Source organism: Eschrichtius robustus, chromosome 1, assembly GCF_028021215.1.
Source record: "Eschrichtius robustus isolate mEscRob2 chromosome 1, mEscRob2.pri, whole genome shotgun sequence".
Classification (NCBI taxonomy): domain Eukaryota; kingdom Metazoa; phylum Chordata; class Mammalia; order Artiodactyla; family Eschrichtiidae; genus Eschrichtius; species Eschrichtius robustus.
In genome coordinates this window covers 2,217,599-2,238,603 of record NC_090824.1, presented here as the reverse complement: position 1 = coordinate 2,238,603, position 21,005 = coordinate 2,217,599, and the positions used below count along the sequence as shown (strand labels likewise).

Genomic DNA, 21,005 nt, shown 5'->3' with positions numbered 1-21,005 from the left:
CCTGTTAGTTGGTCCAGAAAAGAGAGTTTATGTACTTGTACAATTACTGGCTTGATTTACAGTGCTTACAATTAATGTAATCTTTTCTCCTGCCATAGTATTTCCTTAAGTCCACTTACTAAACCTGGAAGGATCAGGCATATTGGTGCTTCCACTTTTCTCTGTTTCTAATTGCCATGCCTTCCAAAAGTTTATGTCATTATGAGTTTGATGAAATATAAAGTTTTCCTATTTATTACAAAGAGAAAGGTATGCCACACACAGAGTACACTATGCTTGATCTGTTTTCTGTCAAAAATAGGCCCTTCTTTCCATATTCATCAGCAGATGGCTTTCCCTCTTCCCATTTTCTTCCCCACTCTCATACTTGTTACTGTTTATGCTGTTTTAATTTTTTGGCTGAGCTCTCATTCTTTTCAAAGAGAGAGAAGAGGTTCCTGGCTCCGTCTTCTTTCCTTAGCTCTTTCTGGGTGGGTTGCTGGTGTTGCTGCCTCTGTTCTTTCATGTGTGGCTGGAGGTGAATTAGGCGTGCATTCTTATTTCACCCGGGAAACATCTGGGTTGTCAGCCTTCTTTGGAAATAACTGCTTTTGCCTTAAAAGCAGAACGCAAAAAAGCAATAATTGAAAGTTGAGTACTTTCAGGTTATTGTGGCATCAGGTTAGCTTTGAGCTGTTTGGAGGTAAAAGAAGAGAAATTCTCTTTGAGAAAGGGTAGGACATTGTCAAATCTGGTTCGGAAGCAGAATTTGAAAATAACCTATGAGAGAAATCTCAATATGGGGGCCGGGTTGGGGGGAACAGGGAAATTTTGATCAGGCAGAAGTAAGATAAAATTTACCTATGTCCTTCCTAGGCAATAAACCTGTTACTTTGAGGGAAACAAATCTATCGATATTTCACTTTCCCAGTTTTCATGCTGACAGAATAGAGCAGTGTAATTGTTAACAGATGCTCTAAAACCAATATTTTGGCATTGGAATTTGTGTACCTTTAGTTGATTATGAGTGGGCTGGTCTTCTGCATATGCACTTTATAAAGTATGAAGCTGCTTAGTGAAGCCTTGATTTTGGCATCATTCCCACCCTAACCCCAGCCCAGCTTGTCCTTGCTGCTTATTCTGAACCAAAATAGCAACCAATAGAACAGCCCTCTCTGAGTTTTTGTGTCCAGTGTAGTTACGTGCATGTTGCTTACAACAAAGTTGATGATGATTTGGAGAAACAAGCAGTATTTTCATTATAACGCCAGTTTTGTAGATGTGTAATCATATATATTTAAATACACATATGTAATACCAAAGTAGAGACTAGAGGCAAATGCACCAGAATAACAGGAGATGTCATCTCTATTTGCTGGTTATAAAAGCATATTCTTGTATGTACTTTTCTGTATTTCCTAAAGTTTTTATAATAAGGATATAAAAGTTTTATAATTAGACAAGGAGACTTAAAAATTGCTAGTAAGTGTGAAATTTCAGTAGAGCAGTTATTTAACAGTGCCAATCAGGGAATTCCCTGGCGGTCCAGTGTTTGGGACTCCGCACTTTCACTGCCGAGGGCCCAGATTCAATCCCTGCTCGGGGAACTAAGATCCCACAAGCCGCACGGCGCAGCCAAAAAAATAATAATAATAACAGCACTAATCACAGGAGTAATCAAAAGTTGGCTAAATGAAAGCATGTCATTTGCTGAGAGTAGGAGGGATTCTTATTGATAAAGCACATAATAGTTTTCATAGTTCGTAGTTCACATACATTACAACATTCATCCTTCCATTTTAAGGAAGAGGAAACTGGTCCTCAGAGAAGTTAAGTCATTTTTGCTGTCCTTGAACCTACATTAGCCAAAAGGAAGAGGGTGTTGTAGGGACTGGCTGGGGAGAACCAACCTGGATAAACACCCAGTGCGAATAGTCTGTATCTGCCGGCTTGGTTGTGAGTTGACAACGTGGGCGTGCAGAAGTTGCACCAGAGCCTTCTGATCGAGGGCAGGGCTCAAGAAGAGACTTTCTAGTTAAAATTAGAAAGAACAGGAAGAACAGCCTCACTTAGCTCTTCTTGCACTCAATCTCTCCAAATTGAAAAGTTCAAAGCATGAGAAAATTATATTTAGAGATCCACACAGACATTGAAGTGAGTGCTCACTGAGTAGTCTGCACCGGCCATGACTAATAGCCTTGCATCTCTCCTGTCCAGATAGTGTCTGCAGTCCAGTACTGCCACCAAAAGCGGATCGTTCACAGAGACCTCAAGGTGAGTCATAGTGCCCTTACTAGTGTACACTTGCCTTGTGTGTGCTCAGTTCTCCCAGTGCTCATGACATAAAGGAGGCATAGATTAGAATGTGTTATTAAATTTTTTTAAAAATCCTAAGATATATTTTACATTTCAGTTAAGGCAGCTCATAGTTGGTCTCTGGAGAAAAATCATCCTACCACCAAACAGATGGGGGCCTCCAGAAATGCACGCTCTCACCTGGACAGTGTCCTCAGTGCTGCCTGGCATCCCTTTCTGTTTTTCTAGTCCGCATTCTCTCTTGTTAACAGCAGCAGTATTTAAATGAGACCTACTTCACGGTTCTCCACCTCTGCCCGCACTCCTGGCATAGGATAAGGTTTCCTATTTCACAGAGAAAATAGAAACACCAGGCAGAAACTCCCTCTTTCCCAGCTGCACCTGCATCCACCCTTAACCTTCCAGGGTTTCCCTCGTTACAGGACAGCGGGGTGCCTCTGCTGACCCTGCCTCTGTGTTCTGGGTCCTGTGTCCTTCCAGGGGCTGCTTCACTCTGTTTCCTCCCATCTTTCCCTTCTTCATCCGCCCTCTCTCTCTGCTGGCGTGTCACTAGCAGCATGTATAAAAACATGCTCAAGTTTATACCCTCTTTTACCGAAAAACGTCCCCACCCCGATTCCCCTTCCTGGTACACCCTTTTTTTCCTCTTCACCTTCACAGCTGTATTTCTCTAAACGTTGTTTAGATTCTCTCTTAACTTGATATTCACTTATTCTTTCTCCTGACATAACTGTTATCGATTTGCTTGTTCTCTGCTCACCCACCCTTGCTGCATTCACATCCACTCCAGTAGCTGCAGTGGCCACCTATATGTTGATGACCCCCAGATCCATTCCTGCAGCCGGAGCTCTCTTCTAGGATTTAGTGTCCAGCTGACAAAAGGACACCTTCACCTCAGCATCCCTCAGGTAGCTCGGGTTCAGCAAGTTCAACACCTAAACTCTTTCTTCCTAAACTTGAATTTTTATTTCTCATTGTGGTGACTGTCCTTCAGGTGCCCCTCTCTCCTTTACTCTGCTGTCCACTCAGACCCCAGGTCTTTTTGCTGCTGTTTCCTGAGTATCACTTGAGCTCACTCTTTTCTGTCCCCACTCACTCTCCTAGTCCAGACCACCAGCATATCTCGTACCTGATTACCACACTAGCCTCTTGCCTGGTCTTCCCTGCTTCCAGTTTTGCCTCTTTCTTCCATGTCTGTTTCCTACATTGTAACCAGAATGGTCCTTTAAAAACACAAATAAGATTGTCATTTCCCGCTTGAATGACTTTTTCAGTGGCTTCCTGTTGCCCTTAGGTTACAAACCCAAACTTCCTGACTACAAGTCACTGGGCTGGCCCTTTGTAATGCAGGCATGGCCCCGTCCCCAGCTGTGTCTCTCTGCATCTCTCTACCACACACTGCCTTTCAGTTTCTCGAGGAAAACGTGTTCTGTCTCAGCAGGGTTTTCACACTGTTTATTCTGCTTCAAATACCTCCCGTTAACACACCCACTACTATCAACTAATCTTCCAGGCAGCCGTTTCAGTTTCATCCCCTCTAGGAAGCCGTACCGTATCTTTCAGTGCTGGGCCCATGACTCCCCACTTATCTGTCACAGCAGTTAGGCCCAAGAGTGTAGCTGCTTATTTTTCTAAATTGTCAGCTTTTTGAGGGCAGGACCCTGTCTGTCTGTATATCCAGACACTAATATAACACCTGGTGTGTAATTGCCACGTGGTAAATGTTTGTTGAAACAAGTGGAAAAGACTGTGATCTCTATCTTGAATGAAGTTTAGGGTGCTCCCTCCTCAATAATAGCCATTATACAGCTTACTTAGCAGTGTTTTTGAAATGTGACTATCCACCTAAAGCAAGTATCTATTTTTTAAAAGCCCCTTATTCTTAAAAAGCTCTTTAAAAATTTTATTGATCATGGACATTTGCTGTATAATTAGTGCTAGAATCAATCTTTACAGTTGGGCCTCCATATCCCCGGGTTCTGCATCTGTGGCTAAGGAGGGCTGGCTGTACTATACCGTTTGGTATGATGATGGATTATGGTATCCACAGGGGGTCCTAGAACCAGTCCCCTAAGAAGACTGAGGGATGACTACACCTCATATCTGTTACTGGTTATTCATGCTGAAAAATGAGGAATTCTGATTTAGCTCCTATTTTTTTCCTCTAGAAAGAATGTTTTCTTATTCATTAGGATATATTAACTTTACATCATTACAAAAAGCTTTTGTGAAATGCCTGATTCTATCACAGTTCTGATTATATTTTGGTTAAATTTCATTTTTGTCTTGGTGTTTTCCCTCTAGGCTGAAAATCTATTGTTAGATGCTGATATGAACATTAAAATAGCTGACTTTGGTTTTAGCAATGAATTTACTGTTGGCAGTAAACTGGATACGTTTTGTGGCAGTCCTCCGTATGCAGCCCCGGAGCTCTTCCAGGGCAAGAAATACGACGGGCCGGAAGTGGACGTGTGGAGCCTCGGTGTCATTCTTTACACTTTAGTCAGCGGGTCCCTCCCCTTTGATGGACAGAACCTAAAGGTATAAGAAGTGGTTGCATCCATGTTCTTCAGAAAGCTGAAAGGATTTTATAAAATGATAAGAGTTAATGTGTTAATGTTGTTTCAGTGGGGTTCTTTGAGTTCTTTTTTAACCTAAAAGTTGACTCACTAGTTTTCTTTCCTCTCTACCTCCCCAAAGGAACTGAGAGAGAGAGTATTAAGAGGGAAATACAGAATCCCTTTCTACATGTCCACAGACTGTGAAAACCTTCTCAAACGTTTCCTGGTGCTAAATCCAATAAAACGAGGCACTCTAGAGGTAATCACATAACTGGAAATAAGGAACAACTTTGGAGAGTCTTTAAAGCAATTTTAGAACTTTGCTTGGTTTGTATGATGTATCGAATACTATCCTGGGGTTTTTTAAGTAACATTGAGACATTTTTTAAAAGTTATCCTTTGAGCCATAATCGATGAAATGTTGAAAATAAGCTTTCCTAAATATTGTGATTATCAGAATGTTTCATTTTATGCTGCTAATGAACAGTTCACCTTTCAGCAAATCATGAAGGACAGGTGGATCAATGCAGGGCATGAGGAAGATGAACTAAAACCGTTTGTTGAACCAGAACTGGACATCTCAGACCAGAAAAGGATAGGTAATTATTCTGTGCCTGCATGTTGGTGTGTGTACAGGTAACATATTTCTGTTTTGATTCATATGTGTATGCCTAAAATGGGGATAATGGGAAGTTAAGCATAAGTTACATGAATCAGCTTATATGTTTTGTCATATTTAGGAACTTATCTGCAGTTTCCTGTAATAGCACTCAGTAACTCAGAAATAAGCCAACTGCCCGTTTATGTTAGAAAATGTGTGATCTTTTGGGTCAAATAAAGGAAATTATTTTACCCTGTAACATAATGATTTCTTAACCAAACGAAACACATAAACTATATTATACCCTTCTTTTAGATATTATGGTGGGAATGGGATATTCACAAGACGAAATTCAAGAATCTCTTAGTAAGATGAAATATGATGAAATCACAGCTACATACTTGTTGTTGGGGAGAAAATCTTCAGAGGTAAGAATAATCAGATAAAAGCCTGCAATATCCTTTTTGTGAATTATTAGCTCATGTAAACTCTTCGTTTATTTTTAGTGTGTATAACATTTGATAATATTTTAAAATTTACCTTCAAATAACTAATCTAACTCCTATGACTATTATGAGATACTATTTTAACTTTAAGATAATAACCTTTAATAATTTGGCTTTCATTAAGTTAACCTATAGTCATTAGTAGTTTTTAAATGATGTAACGTATCAGATGAAATAAATAGAGCGTTTTAAGTTTTTTGAAAAAGCGTGGAAAGAAGAACGTAAATATTTATCCTTGTGTGAGTTTTTCCAGCAGTCAGAAAAATACTTTTGCCTGAGTTTAGGGTTGTCATTTTTGTACACTGTGACTCTTCTCTCTAAATGAACTACTTATGAGAGGTTTGTGTATTGTAAGTTTAGTTTCATAATAAACCATTTGGGCTCGTGTTGTGGTTTGCTCTGTTTTTCTCATTTTCTCTTAGCTGGATGCTAGTGATTCCAGTTCTAGCAGCAATCTTTCACTTGCTAAGGTTAGGCCAAGCAGCGACCTCAACAACAGTACTGGCCAGTCTCCTCACCACAAAGTACAGAGAAGTGTTTCTTCAAGCCAGAAGCAGAGGCGGTACAGTGACCATGGTAAGTCTGAGGCCATTCCAGTGTGTTCTCCCGGAGCCTACCGTTAACCAGGAGGCCTCCTAACACTGGAAGCATCCTTTTGCTTATGGACTACTGGGGTTGGAGTTGCTTGATTTCCCTTCTTGACGTTTCTTTCAAAGCAGTCCTGCAGGTTCTGGCATATTTATCTCAAGGCTCTGATCTCCTTGGTACACTCAGTAAGCTTTTTTTTTTTTTTTTTTTAAATTTATTTATTTATTTATTTTTGGCTGCGTTGGGTCTTCGTTGCTGCGCGCAAGCTTTGTCTAGTTGCAGCGAGTGGGGGCTACTCTTCGTTGCAGTGCGCGGGCTTCTCATTGCGGTGGCTTCTCTTTGTTGTGGAGCACGGGCTCTAGGAGCACGAGCTTCTGTAGTTGTGGCTCGCGGGCTGTAGGGTGCAGGCTCAGTAGTTATGGCGCACGGGCTTAGTTGCTCCGCAGCATGTGGGATCTTCCCGGACCAGGGATCGAACCCATGTCCCCTGCATTGGCAGGCGGATTCTTAACCACTGCGCCACCAGGGAATTCCCTCAGTAGGCTTTTATTGAGTAAGGCCTGGCCGGGTGGAAGCCTTAGCCACATGTGACTGTTGAGCACTTGAACTGTGGAAATGATTTTCAGTTTTGTCTCAGTTAAATTTATAAAGCCATGTGCAGCCAGTGGCTACCACATTGGACAGCACAGCCCTGGAAAATGTATAGTATCGCAGTTTTGCCTTAATTGGTTTAAATTTTTGACATGTGTCTTTCTCAGCCACACTCTAGCTGTTGGTGTGTCTAACCACCCTCACTCTTAAAAGTTTTCACCATAGAAGTGAATATTTCATGAGACTTAAGACCCTAAAGGATATGCTTACCAAACTTGACAGTTATTCTACCTTCAAGGCAGCCCCATTTGTTGGAATTCAGAGACTCTAGTAGGTGTGTGTTTATTCACATATTATTATTTCCTTTAATTCCAGCGTGCAGGAACCGAATTTATGTTGGCCTGGTCCTAACTTTTAAAAATACATCCTCACGTGAAACACCCATTCATCTCTTTGTTCAGTTCATTTCCCTTCTCTGGACTTTGTCCACCTCCATTCTTTCACCTTGAGATGTGGCACTTAGAATTGCACAGAGTATTCCAGGTGTCTGCAGCTTTGGTTTTGTACCAAAAGTGATGACGCTTTGCTTTCCATTTCTCTCCCTGCTGCTGCTGCCTCTCTATATGGTTTGGGCCAAAGCGGCACATGGTACTGACACTGTCAGTAAACTGTCTATATGTCTGCTGTTTTCTAGGGTATAACTGAGAGCTCAGAACCTGTCTGATGCCAGGATTTGTGCAGGTGGCATTTGTAAACCAAGTGTTGATCTGGGTCTCTGTCTCTTGTGCTCATATTAGTTGCTTACAAGGAGGGGTTTTCTGTGTACTGCAGAGCAATTAGCAAAATGCCTACGTGTTGCTCTAAATCAACCAGTTTAAAGGGACTTGTTCCTAAAGCCTGGAAGAAACCTGGTGATGGAGTTTTCTCATATCCCTTTCCCCAGCTCAGAAAATTTTAGAGCTAAAAAGAGCTCACCAAACCCCCATATTAGCAGTAAGGAAATAGGGCAAGAGAGTTCACCAGGTCTTCTGAGGTTAAATAGAAGTGGGAACGCCTGAGACAGACCCAGGATTCCTGGCCCCTGGTCCTATGGCTGTCTCCACTAACCCGCCCATTACCTCTTATAGTAGTGCTTTTATAATAATAATCATCCTTCTTTCTTGGAGCCTCTGATATTAAAAAGAAGTTCACAAAAGAATACTTCCAGAAATTCTGTATATAGAAAATCACTGACCCAATTCCACATTCTTTGGGGATGAAGATGGTGGTCAGCAAAAAAAAAAAAAAAAGATTTGATTATGCCTCTGGCACTGTTCATTTAAGTGCTGAAAATGAGATAGGTTCCAAATAATGAAATCTAGTAAAGCACATCCACTTGGTACCAAGTGAAGGCAGACAAGCCCATAGACAGACCAACTTTTAGCTTGCCCTCCCACCCCATCTCTTCTCTCCTCTTGTTCCCTACCTCTAGATGCCAATGATTTATATCTGCCTGCTTCTGTAAAATCATAACTTAATTTTTATTTGTGTTTCTTAATTTCGGTCCCATGTGTGAACCCCCCTGTATGTATGTACATTTTTTTCTAGGAAGGGTGATCTTCATCAGATTTTCAAGGGGTTCTTTTATTTAAAAAAAAAAGAAAAGAAAAGAAAGTGAAGAATCACTGTTCTATTAACCAGTCAGTGGTATTGGGGAGGTTGGTAGTGATCAGAAAAAAAAATAAATTTGCATCCATTTCTCACATCTTATACAACATTGGATTCCAATTGGAATAAAGGTGTAAATATTAAAAAAAAGAGGGCTTCCCTGGTGGCGCAGTGGTTGAGCATCTGCCTGCTAATGCAGGGGACACGGGTTCGAGCCCTGGTCTGGGAAGATCCCACATGCCGCGGAGCAACTAGGCCCGTGAGTCACAACTACTGAGCCTGCGCGTCTGGAGCCTGTGCTCCGCAACAAGAGAGGCCGTGATAGTGAAGAGGCCCGCGCACCACGATGAAGAGTGGCCCCCGCTTGCCGCAACTAGAGAAAGCCCTCGCACAGAAACGAAGACCCAACACAGCCAAAAATAAATATAAAAGTAAATAAATAAATAAAAGATTACTATTAAAAAAAAAAAAAAGAAAGAAAGAAAGAAACTGGGACTTCCCTGGTGGTCCAGCAGTAAAGAATCTGCCTTCCAGTGCAGGGGACTCGGGTTTGATCCCTGGTCAGGGAACTAAGATCCTATATGCTGCAGGGCAACTAAGCCCGCATGCTGCAACTACTGAGCCCACGTGCCTCAACTAGAGTGCCCGTGTGCCTGCGTGCCCACGTGCTCTGGAGCCCGCACGCCGCAGCAAAAGATCATGCATGCTGTAACGAAGATCCCACGAGCCACAACTAAGACCCAACGCAGCCTAAAATAAAATACAAAGTATATAAATAAATTAATTAAATAAAAATTATTTTTTAAAAAATCATATTTTGGGGAATTCCCTGGCAGTCCAGTGGTTAATTAGGACTCTAGGCACTTTCACCGTTGTGGCCCAGGTTCACTCCCTGGTCAGGGAACTAAGATCCTGCAAGCTGTGCAGTGCGGCCCAAAAATAAAAAAAGAAGAAGAAGAAGAAAAATCACATTTTTGCGTGATACATCCACACCACGGAACACTACTCAGCAATAAAAAGGAACAAATTATTGATAAATACAACAATTTGGATGGATCTCAAGGGCATTATGCTGACTGGGGGGAGACAATCTCAAAAGGTTACATTGACTCCATTCACATAACATTCTTGAAATGACGGAATTACAGAGATGAGAACAGATTGGCGGTTGCCAGGATTTAGGGAAGGGACTTGAGGTGGAAGATAGGTGGCTGTGGCTGTGATAGGATCGCCCACAAGGTCCTTGAGGTAGAACTGTTCTTCGTCTTGACTGGTGGTGATCACATGAATCTGCACATGTGATTAAAGTGTGTAGAGCTGAATACACACGCACATAACACACAGTGCAAGTAAAACAGGAGCAGTCTGAATGAATGAGGTCACTGGGTTGTATCAATAGCTGTTTCCATGCACAATCTCAAATCCTAAGATGAAAAAAAAATCTTTTAATTTTCTAAATAGCAATAATAAATGTTTCAAAACAAATTGGTAGTAACCCTAAAGATTCAGAATGTCATTAGATGTATCATGATATTGAGAAGAAAGAGAAGTATTAAGGGTAGTATCACCCTATACTTGGCTGATTCTTTGTTTTATATGTTAAAATTGCCAAACTGAGAACTTGATTGTTGTTCTCCCATAAATCAAATCTTTGTTTACTTTTAATTCAGTTCCAAATAAAGTTATCATTTATTTATTTATTTACCACACCACGCAGCTTGTGGGATCTTAGCTCCCCAACCAGGGACCGAACCCGGGCCCTCAGCAGTGAAAGCACAGGGTCCTAACCACTGGACCACCAGGGAATTCCCTAGATTTACCATTTGGATTTTTGTCCTAGAAGTAACTTTACTGTACCCCACCCCATCCATTTTTTTTAATGATTTATTTTTCTGTTGAAGTATAGTTGATTTACAATGTTGTGTTAATTTCTACTATACAGCAGAGTGACTCAGTTATACACATATATACATTCTTTTTCATATTCTTTTCCATTGTGGTTTATCTCAGGATATTGAGTATAATTCCCTGTACTATATACAGTGAGACCTTGTTGTTTATCCATTCTATATGTAATAGTTTGCATCTACTAACCCCAAGCTCCCAGTCCCTCCCTCCCCTTCCCTCTTCCTCCTCCCATCCATTTTTTAATAGACCTAAAATATAAAGGCTTTTCTACCATAAATGATGAGCATTTGGTGCTGTTCCTTAAGATTACCACCGGACGTCATACATAATGAATATACTAGTTATCTCGTTCATTTCCAAAATTCTTTGAACTCCGAATCGCCTGTGTCATCAGAGTCTCTAGGTGATTTACTGCAGGACATCAGTTAATTGCCCACCTGAGATGTCCCTAGGCATCCTCCTCCTGGGAGGGGGTCTGACTGGGAACATCCACCCATGTCCTCCCTGTCACTTCCATGAGAAACATGCTTTCTTTTGCTTATACTGCCTCTCCTTGTCTACTCAAATTCCTGTTTACCTAGAAGATTATTAGTGCTTTAAAAAAGATGCAAGATAAAACTTCAAAAGAAAGAGCCTGTAAATCTGTACTGTTCTTTTCCAAAAGGTGACGGCATCTCTTATACAAAAAGGATGAAATTCACTCAGATGTATAGATACCAGGTGAACCAGTTCATTCTGCATGATGTGTGTGCATCAAGTTAGTTTGATTATTTATCTGTCCAGTAACACCCCGTGAACATGTTTCAGAAAGACAACTATATAAGCTTATTAGTTAAAAAAAAAAACAACTTTAAAAAAGTAGAATGTTAGGGACTAATAAGTGAAATTTTAAAATTGAATTCAGGACTTCCCTGGTGGTACAGTAGTTAAGAATCCGCCTGCCAATGCAGGGGACACGAGTTTGGGAAGATCCCACATGCCACAGAGCAACTAAGCCCGTGCGGCACAAGTGCTGAGCCTGCGCTCTAGAGCTCGCGAGCCACAACTACTGAAGCCCGTGCACCTAGAGCCCGTGCTCCGCAACAAGACAAGCCACCGCAATGAGAAGCCCACACACCGCAAGGAAGAGCAGCCCCCGCTCGCTACAACTAGAGAAAGCCCACGTGCAGCAACAAAGATCCAACGCAACCAAAAATAAATAAATAAATTTATTTTTTTTTTAAAAAGTGGTTAGGTAATTTTAAAAAAATAAAATAAAATTGAATTCATTGCATAGGGAAAACATTATACATGAATGGGAAGCATCTTAGAAGATTTTTACTGTCTTATATTTTCTTAGATGAATAGAAATCTTGGGTCATCTTATAAAGTGTTCATTTTCACAGGATAAAATATAAAACTGTATTCTGACTTTTAAAAAGTGAACTCTGTATTTTAGCTGGACCAGCTATTCCTTCAGTTGTGGCGTATCCGAAAAGGAGTCAGACCAGCACTGCAGACGGCGACCTCAGAGAAGATGGAGTTCCGTCCCGGAAACCAGGGGGCAGTGCTGCTGGAGGAAAGGGAGTTGCTCCAGCCAGCCCCATGCTTGGCAGCGCGAGTAATCCCAACAAGGCGGATATTCCTGAACGCAAGAAGAGCTCCACCGTCCCCGGTGTAAGTATGGTCGTACTGTAGGGCAGCCTAGGGTTGTAGGATTGAAATGATAAGACATTTTGCTCCTGTGTGTTCATCTCCTACAAAGCCCTACGCACTGGGCCACGAGGCACAGTCTCAGCCTGTAAGGATCACTTGCTCTGTTGCATGTATTTCTTGTTGAGCCGTATCCCACTGGATGAGTGATCAGATCCTTTATGTCAAGGGCTGTTTTTAGTTACTCCATAAACATCTGCTAAACTTTAGACTGTATCAGATACTGAGATATGGAAAGACATCATAATCTAACAGAGGAAATGAATAAAACCAAATGGGGACAGTGCAGACAGGTGATGGCAAACAGAAACCTGATGGAGTCTGTACAGGGCACTGTGAGCTCTGACTGCCAGGGATTTGGTGTTTGCCCTGCATCTCAAAGGGCTCTATCGATACAGAGTGTTGACTGAGTCCTTACCATGTGCCACGGACCATGCTGAGTGCTTTTTCATTTATTAGCTAAATGTTAAGGTGAAGAAATTGAAGAAAAGTTAGGTAATTGTCTAAAATTATACTGCTAAACTGAATCCATCTCTTAATCCCTGCCCTGAACAAAATCTCCCTAGGAAGTAGGTAGTATTTGTTAAATTGAATCTATGCAGTTTCAGAAACTTCTTCGTGAATTGAAATGTGTTCTCTCTGACCTAACATAGTGATTATTATTCTTAGCACTCCAAAAGTAATTTTTTTAATGATTTGATGTTTGTATTTATTGTGAAATGATCTCTAAGTCTAATTAACATCCATCACCATACACAGTTACAGAATTTTTTTCTTGTGATGAGAACTTCTTAGATTTACCCTCTTGGCAACTTCCAAATATGCACTACAGTATTGTTCACTAGAGTCACCATGCTGCACATTGCATCCCCAGAACTTACTTATTTTATAACTGGAAGACTCAAGAAGTAATTTAAAAAAGAATTTGCAGAGAATGAACAATTTTAAGGATATTCTGTAACCACATTTTTCCCTAAAAGTTAGCCGGTGACAAAGCCTTCCCTCTACCCTAAAGAAACCCCAAACTGAGGAGCCCACATGGAATCTGTGCTGCTCCCTTTGGCCGGTTCTTGGGGAGGGGCTTATAAAGGAACCCAGAAGGTTTTGTGTGTTCCATCCTTTGATATTGTGCTTTATCAGAGTAAACGCTGTGTGGAAAGGTTTTTTGTTTGGCTTCCTAATGCAGTAAAATTGGATCGTCATTCCCTAGCCCTGCAATTTAAATTCAGCCTCCACTTTTTGTTGACAGTTACCAGAGGAAGAAAAAGACTTTGTTCCCTGCCTTCATAACTTCCATTCCTTCACTCTACTCATCTGCACACCCCCCTTTTGAAAGTATATCCTAAGCATTATTAGCCACTCATATATGATTATTTATAAAAGAAAGAAGTATGTTATTATAATTTTCTCCCATTTGTCTTCAGCTTCCCTATACTGCTCATGCTGTATTAAAGGTGACTGCTTTTATCTTTGTTTTAAAATTATCTGATAAAAGTTTTTACTTGTGACTTTTGTTCCTTGCTTTTTAATTTTGAAAGTATTAGCTTTTTACAAATTGATGTGAAATTCACATGACATATAATTAGCCATTTGAAGCATACTATTCAGTGGCATGTAGTACATTCACAGTGTTGTGCAGCCTCTACCTCTCTCTAGTTCTGAAACACTTCAGAACACCCTGTGCTCATTAAGTAATCACTCTCTCCAATCATCTCTTCCTCAGCCCCCGGCAACCAGTAATCTGCTTTCTCTCCCAATAGGATTGCCTATTCTGGAGATTTCATATAAATGGACTTATACCTCTTGCTTATATATACTTACTTAATACCTGTTACCCCTTACATATAAGGACTTATACCTTATACTTAGACACAAGCCTCTTGTGTCTGCCTTCTTTCACTCACCGTAATATTTTCATGGTTCATCCAAGTTGTTGGGTGAACTCATTCCTTTTTATATGCCACAGTTTGTTTATCTACTTATTCATTGATGGACATTTAGATTGTTCCTATCTTTTGGTTATTATAAGTAATGTTGCTGTAAACATTTGTGTACAAGTTTGTGTACCGCACCTGCCGTATTTGAGTCCCTATTTCTCCACATCCTTGCCAATACTTGTTATTTTCTGTTTTTTTTAATTATAGCTATCCTGGTGGGTGTGAAGTGGTACCTCATTGTGGTTTTGATTTGCGTTTCCTAAATGACCAGTGATGTTCAGCATCTTTTCATGTGTTTATTGGCCATTTGTATGCCTTCTTTGGAAAAATGTCTATTCAAGTCCTTTGCCCATTTTTAAATTGGGTTGTTTGTCATCTTGTGGTTGAGTTGTAAGGGTTCGTTATATATTCTGGATATTAAACCTTCACCAAATACAGGATTTGCAGATATTTTCTCCTATTCTGTAGGTTCTCTTTTCACATCCTTGATAGTGTTCTTTGATGCACAAAAGTTTCTAATTTTGATAAAGTCCAATTTATTTTTTTCTTTTTGTTACTCATATTTTTTTGTGTGTGTCATATCTGAATCTCTCGTCAAATCCAAGGTCATGTAGATTTACCCATTTTTTTCTAATAGTTTTATTTTTTTAATTTTTATTTTATTTGTATATTTACCTTATATTTATAATCCTTGCTTTTTAATTTTTTACTTTGAAAGTAGTACCTTTTAAAAATAGTGGATCTCTCTGCTTTGTTTTAAATATTCCATGAGTTATTAATCTGTAGATTATTACAGCCAACTTTTCAAAGTCACTTTACTGTAGTCATTTTTCATTATTGCAGAAACGTTGGAGGGTAGGAAGGAGGGTAGAGGTTGCTGCCTTCATCCTCTTCTCTGATCTAGTGGCCAGTACTGTTGATATTTTAGTGTAGGTTTATTTAAAGAGTATTCACGTTTATTTAAATTAGGTGGGGTTTTTTTCCCATTGTACTATACTTACTAAATAGTTTAAGACCAAAATGCCCTTTTTTTTAATAGAGTAATACAGCATCTGGTGGAATGACGCGGCGGAATACTTATGTTTGCAGTGAAAGAACTACAGCTGATAGACATTCAGTAATTCAGAATGGCAAAGAAAACAGGTATGAAATTTTACCTGTTGGCAAGAAAATTTGTTTTTCCCAAGAGAAACGGAAGAATGATATTTGCTTCTCAGTTTTTATGATCAAAATTCAAATAATAGTGGTAAGTATTCGCTAATGGTAAGTTACATTTGAACGCAGAGTTTTAGTGAGATCCTAGAATTCCAAATTCCTCTCATTGTCCAGAGCTTATCCTCCTGGCCAGCTGTGTATGATGATTGGAAGGGTTGAGTTAAAGCAGGGTGCTTTCCCAGAGGAAATAGATGGTGAGCTATGGTTTAATTGTAGAATTATGAACAGGGAAATGGAGATTATTTTGTGCACATGAATAACTTGAACCAAGGCTGGAAGGGGGAAGGATGAGGACCTGAGACTGGGAGCCACACCTCAGGAAGATGCGGAGCACCTGGTGGGGTGGGTGAGCCTTCAGGTATAGGTCAGCAGTGTGTCAGAGGGGCATGGTGGACGAGTAGTAACGCAGTCTTCACCTTAAAAGAGACACACTTGAGTATCCCAGAGAAATGGAGAGTGCAGTCTTCTGAATGATTTTAATCTGGTAGGGAGGCAATCATACATCGGATAAGCATGATTTAAAATACTAACAAAGTAATATATCAGTAAGGAGTTAGATCATGCAAACAATTTTCTTGGGGTTTCAAAATAAGAAATAGAGTCAGAAAAGTGGGATTAAGTACATCCAGAAACCATGGAGTAGAGCTAAGTTTGGGCAGAGGGAAAAGTGGGTGGGGGGAGTTGGATTGGTAGAGTAGTTAAATATATTCTATATAGAACAAATTTCCCAAATGGGCATGATTTTCCTTCTTTCTTTTTGGAAAAGTAGTATAAAACTAAATTCAAAATGGTGAGATAAGGTCAAAGTGAGCAGATAAAGTTCTGGAGTAGAAATCCATAAAATAAATTCACATCATCTTTCATTGTCCCCTGGCCTCTCTGAACATTGCTTAGTCATATCACATTCTCATGTGTAGCATCAAAATTGTTTTTCCTCTTTTTCTGACATTTACTTTCTGAAATTGCATTATAAGATTTCTGTTTCCCTTAGATCTCATCAGTCAAATGAAATGTTTGATCAGTAACTTCTATAACAACCTAAGCAAAAATTCTTCTATCCTCTTTCATCCTTAAAACCAGACTATTTTATCATTCCCCTCTTCCACAGACCACTTATGTTTGAATTGACATGAAGGTAAAAGCTTACTATGTGAGATTACATTCATTTTTCAGTGAATTTTTAGAAATATTTACATCCTGGTATTCTGTCTTCTGATTCCTATGTGTGTGCTTGTTTTAACATTGTCTTTTTCGTATGATTAAGAACTATTAATAATTTGAGTAGAGCAGCTGGGCTAGATAGCTTATAAATTAGTGACTGGTATATTTATTTTTTAATAGTGGTCTATTCTTTGGTAAATTTTCTTTTCTTACGGTTACTTTGTCAAATCTATCTAATTTCTTCTAGTTCAAAGTGATTGAATAGGAGATATCAGTAGAAGACATAGAAGTTTCTTTCTTCTTTTTTTTTTTTTTGGCCTCATGGGATCTTAGTTCCCTGACCAGGGATTGAACCCGGGTCCCCCACAGTGAAAGTCCTGAGTCCTAACCACTGGACCGCCAGGGAATTCCGAAAAGTTTCTAATATGTTACGGATTTTAGTCTGTAGAACTAGAAAAATGTTGTTTCATGACCCTTCTTTTTACAGATTCTTCTAAATTGTTGAATTATTCTATCAGATTCCTTTTGAACTTTAGAATATACAGTTCTCTGAGGTACAGAGTCAGACTTTTATTTAAAAAGCTGTTAAGACCAAGATCTAGGTCTGCTCCCTTGATTTGTGTTTCTGTGTGTGCATCTACTCCTCTAATTCTCCTTCCCTACAGTTATTCAGTTCACTCTTTGGAAATAGTTTTAGGAATACTCTGATTTCTTTGGAGTCATAACCTCTCTGTGTTCTACCTGCAGACGCCTTCCTCAGTGGGGCTGCCTCCTCCTTATCCCAACCTGGGCCTTATGGCATCTGTTAGCATCAGCTCTTTAAATGCTTTGCTTCTGCAAGTGTTGTCTTTATCTTCAGTCAGACAGAGCCTCCAGCCACACAAGCTGGGGCCCATGATTTTAATAATATCTGGATTTTCTTTTTCTGTCTTACAAATGAATTGAAAAATTGTGGGAAAATATTGGAGGTTTGAGTGCCAAATTGGTGGTCATATTTTTTACTTCCAGTTAAAGAAGGCATTAAATGCGACAACTTTCTCACCCTTAAAATAGATGCTTGAGTCATAAATTATGCACTGAGCCTTCTTTGTGCACAGATGACTTCTTTGGCAGATTGTTGCTTTTTCCTCTCCCATATATATCTTATTCCTTGACTACAATACTAATGAGGTACAGGATGCCTGGATCTATGTTAACTTCTGAAAGAAGGACATTAATTCCCATTTTAGCCTTCAATATGTTGGACTCTTTTCTTATACATGTGAGTGTTTTTACAGAATTCCAACAAGAGAATGATCGTGGCTAATGAAAACTAAATGAGCAAAGAAGGTTTTATCACAGTTAACACATGTATCTTTGGATTGTATTTTTAATTTTGCTTTTGCCCAATCACTGAGTATGCTTTGAGTCAGCAACCAAAGTATTTCATATCAGAATGTTCTGATATGGGATAGATGTCATATCAAACAAATTGAAAATACCTTTCCTTTAATAATAGTAAGTGGATTAGAATTAAAAAAAGATTATCAGGCATAGGTATAAAACCAGAAGATTAACAGGAACTTCACACAATGTGAATTTTAAGAAATCATACTATTTCTGTAAGTTTAAGGTTTAAAAAATGATTTTTCCTTGGACCCAGAACTACTAAAACTATAACGCAGTTACTGTTTTGTTTGTGTAGATTCTTGTGGGGAGGTCTATGAACTACAACCATCGTTTTTGCCACTTTTCTGGGGGAGAAATTCTGTCCAACTTGATGCCGCCCATGGTGATGTTGGGGTTGTATGTTGTAAAGAGAATTTTTGTGAGTTTGTACAGACTTGACACTCAGCAAACATTTATTGAGTTTACTGTTTCCTAAATTGAGGTGCTAGGCCTACTTTAGAAGTCAAAAAAACCGTATCTGTTTTGTTGCTTGCTTTGTGGAACTCGTAATGTGACATGATTAAATTTCTAAAGAAATAATTCATTTAAAATTGCCTTTAAGATTATGTAAATATTTAATAATTTGTAATGAATATATCAATTTACACTTCCTTTTTAAGAAGGCCTCTGACTCTAAGGAGGGTCAGTTTTTTGTTGCAAAGCGTCGGTCCACACAATCTTGCCTTCACTGTCCAGCCAGGGAGCAATGGCCTCACGGGGAAAAGACCAAGCATCTCCCTGCTCTGGACGAGGAAAGCCATTTCCTTATCCAGAGTCTTTGGGCCCATTTATATTCTCCAGGGAAGATGCCAAATAACCCCTGCCTCCTCTTCTTCCCCTGCTTTTTTTTTAATGCATCTATTGATCTTAGCTCCTAATTTGGGCAAGAGAACATCAGCAGCTGGGCAGGGGGATAAAGTGTGTTTGACAACTCTTGACCTGCTCGGAACAGGTAATAGAGCACAAAAGACAGTTGTATTTATCTGTAACTTATTAAAGTAAAATTATATGTATCTATGTGTATGTATGTCTGTACGTGCATATTGGAAACAACAAAGCATTTCTTCAGATAGTTGAATCACTTAGGACTCTCTGTGTTGCAGGTGACAGAAACCCAGTCCAAACAAGTTTAAATGAAAAAGGGCATCTGTGAATTCCTATAACTAAAAGAGTCCAGGGATAGAGTGAGGGTTCATCTCATAGTTCTGCTTCTTCTGCAGGAGTTCCTTGATGCGCTCAGCAGCATCCGCCTTGACATCTTCCCACACTCAGCTCTGCTCAAGCAGAAGCCCTGGGGCTGTCTTCTGGGGCCCTGTTGGTCTGGCTCTGGCCATGTGCCCATCTCTTAATCTGTCACTGGCCAGGGTAGCTGGGAAAGTCTGGGGTGGAGTCAACGACATCGAGAGACCAAGAACCTATTTCTACCAAAACAGAATTCAGGTGTTTTGGCCAAAGGAAAAGACTGGGGAAAACACAAAAGTGAATCTATGTTTAATCTTTATACGCCACTCCCCCAAGTGAGAGGGCAGGATTGTCAAACAGAAACGCAGGGACAAGCAGATCTTCTTGAGCAGTTTATTACAAAGACCTGTCTCCTTCATATTGGGACTGTTAGAATTCCAGTGGCTCATTTCATTAATGTACCTTTTCAGTTAGGAGACCCCGGGGACACGATGAGATTGCAGGCCGTGCTTCCAGGGCGCATGAGCAGACAGGAGTCACTGCGGTACAGTGTGGTGTGCAGTAGCAGGTGCCTGCACTGAATACATAGAGTGGAATGAGTCACTCCTGCTGGGAGAGGGCACCGGTGGAGACTTCACGGAGGGGATGACCTCTGGGTTGAATTTTGATGCAAATAGAAAGATGCCAGCTCTCCAGACACGGAGAATAGCTCCTGCAAAAGTTCTTTGACCTGATGCACGACCAAGCGACTGCACATCATCAGGTGGGCCCGAAAGTCTAGTTCCGGGCGGTAACAGTGGAAGGTCAAGCCTGGAGAGGTGGCAGGGGCCGAGCTGTGGGCACCTGAGGATGTGACTTGGATGCCAGGGTGAGGAGTTTGAACTTTATCCTGAAGACGCAGTGTGCTTTTGCATGGTTAAAAGCAATGAGTGACAAGGTCAGGTTTGTGCTTTAGAAAGTTCACAGCTGTATGGTGGACAGATTGGAAAGTGTGAAATTGGAGACCAGTAAAGACAGATGAGTTAGGATTGGGCCTGTGGGAGAGGTGAAGCGCTGCACGAAAACCCTCAGAGTAGAGGTAGGGAGGCCCGGGCTCGTTGAAGTGCTGTTAGGAAGTTGACACCAACAAGATGTCCCAGTTGCTCTGGATGTGGGGCATGAGGGAAAGAACCTGATGTTTCTAGGTTTTGGGCTTTGAAAGGATTTCTGTAGAAAGTCACTGAAAGAGTATGATCAGAATTCTAAATCCCTGATTATCTTTTAAAGGAAAGAAACTGCCCCTTTGAAATTCCAAGAACACGATGACTGAGCTGGAATTAAGGATGGGGAAACTCCCTTAGGTAGTTTTGTCCCATAGCTGTCTGTGCCAGGTGAAACTGCAGACATGTAGCCACTTCTGTTCCTCTTTTTCTGTCTATAAACAGTTAATGCGCTCTTATTAGTTTTCCCACCTTGAAAAATGGGGCTCTGTTGACCCCTTAGGAATTCTGAGTGTTGTTTATAAAGAAGTGAAAGTCCTTTGAGTAGGAAGGTTTTAACAACAGGATACTTTTTTTTAGTAAATTTATTTATTTTATTTTTGGCTGCATTGGGTCTTCGTTGCTGCGCGCGGGCTTTCTCTAGTTGCAGCGAGCGGGGGCTACACTTTGTTGCAGTGCACGGGCTTCTCACTGTGGTGGCTTCTCTTGTTGCA

The 21,005-nt window shown here is 40.3% G+C and overlaps 1 protein-coding gene across 7 annotated transcripts in view; it reads left to right on the top strand.

Annotated features, from left to right (window-relative positions):
* The window catches only part of MARK3 (microtubule affinity regulating kinase 3), a 105,150-nt gene that overhangs the window by 73,352 nt on the left and 10,793 nt on the right, over positions 1-21,005 (top strand). For 5 of the 7 annotated variants that reach the window (XM_068540061.1, XM_068540042.1, XM_068540032.1 and 2 more), the window contains 8 exons: positions 2,197-2,253; positions 4,600-4,836; positions 4,996-5,115; positions 5,356-5,455; positions 5,773-5,885; positions 6,386-6,539; positions 12,136-12,353; positions 15,366-15,469. In XM_068540061.1, the coding sequence (XP_068396162.1) occupies positions 2,197-2,253; positions 4,600-4,836; positions 4,996-5,115; positions 5,356-5,455; positions 5,773-5,885; positions 6,386-6,539; positions 12,136-12,353; positions 15,366-15,469 (1,103 nt within the window). The remainder of the gene's footprint in view (positions 1-2,196; positions 2,254-4,599; positions 4,837-4,995; positions 5,116-5,355; positions 5,456-5,772; positions 5,886-6,385; positions 6,540-12,135; positions 12,354-15,365; positions 15,470-21,005) is intronic. The other 2 variants (XM_068540071.1, XM_068540051.1) reach the window with 1 other exon arrangement.